General features: G+C 66.9%; 1 protein-coding gene across 1 annotated transcript in view; it reads right to left on the bottom strand.

Moving 5' to 3' along the window:
• The window catches only part of ETH_00036600 (patatin-like phospholipase domain-containing protein, putative), a gene marked incomplete at both ends in the record, with an annotated part of 760 nt that overhangs the window by 280 nt on the left and 160 nt on the right, over positions 1 to 320 (bottom strand). Inside the window, one exon of the mRNA XM_013373813.1 lies at positions 14 to 320. Coding sequence (XP_013229267.1) covers positions 14 to 320 — 307 coding nt within the window. The remainder of the gene's footprint in view (positions 1 to 13) is intronic.

Genomic DNA, 320 nt, shown 5'->3' with positions numbered 1-320 from the left:
CCCCCCCCCCGACACCCCCTGCTGCTGCTGCTGCTGCTGCTGCTGCGGCTGCAGCAGCTGCAGGTCGGAGACGATGGAGAGCAGCTGCGGCTCCACTTCTGGCTGCTCAAAAGGGACAGTCCCCACCAAATCAAAAACTATTCCTTCCCCTTTTGCTGCTGCTGCTGCTGCTGCTCCTTGCTGCAGCAGCAAAGACACGCACGCCTTTCCAGCAGCAGCAACATTCGCGCCCCACACCAGCCGCCCGTCCATATACGCGCTCCTAGGGGCCCCCCCTTGGGGGCCCCCCTGGGGGGCCCCCCTCTCCCCCTGGGGGGCCC

The sequence above is a fragment of the Eimeria tenella genome, genomic scaffold (assembly GCF_000499545.2).
Source record: "Eimeria tenella Houghton genomic scaffold, Eth_scaff1766, whole genome shotgun sequence".
In the NCBI taxonomy this organism is placed as follows: domain Eukaryota; phylum Apicomplexa; class Conoidasida; order Eucoccidiorida; family Eimeriidae; genus Eimeria; species Eimeria tenella.
This window is presented reverse-complemented; position numbering and strand designations above follow the sequence as displayed.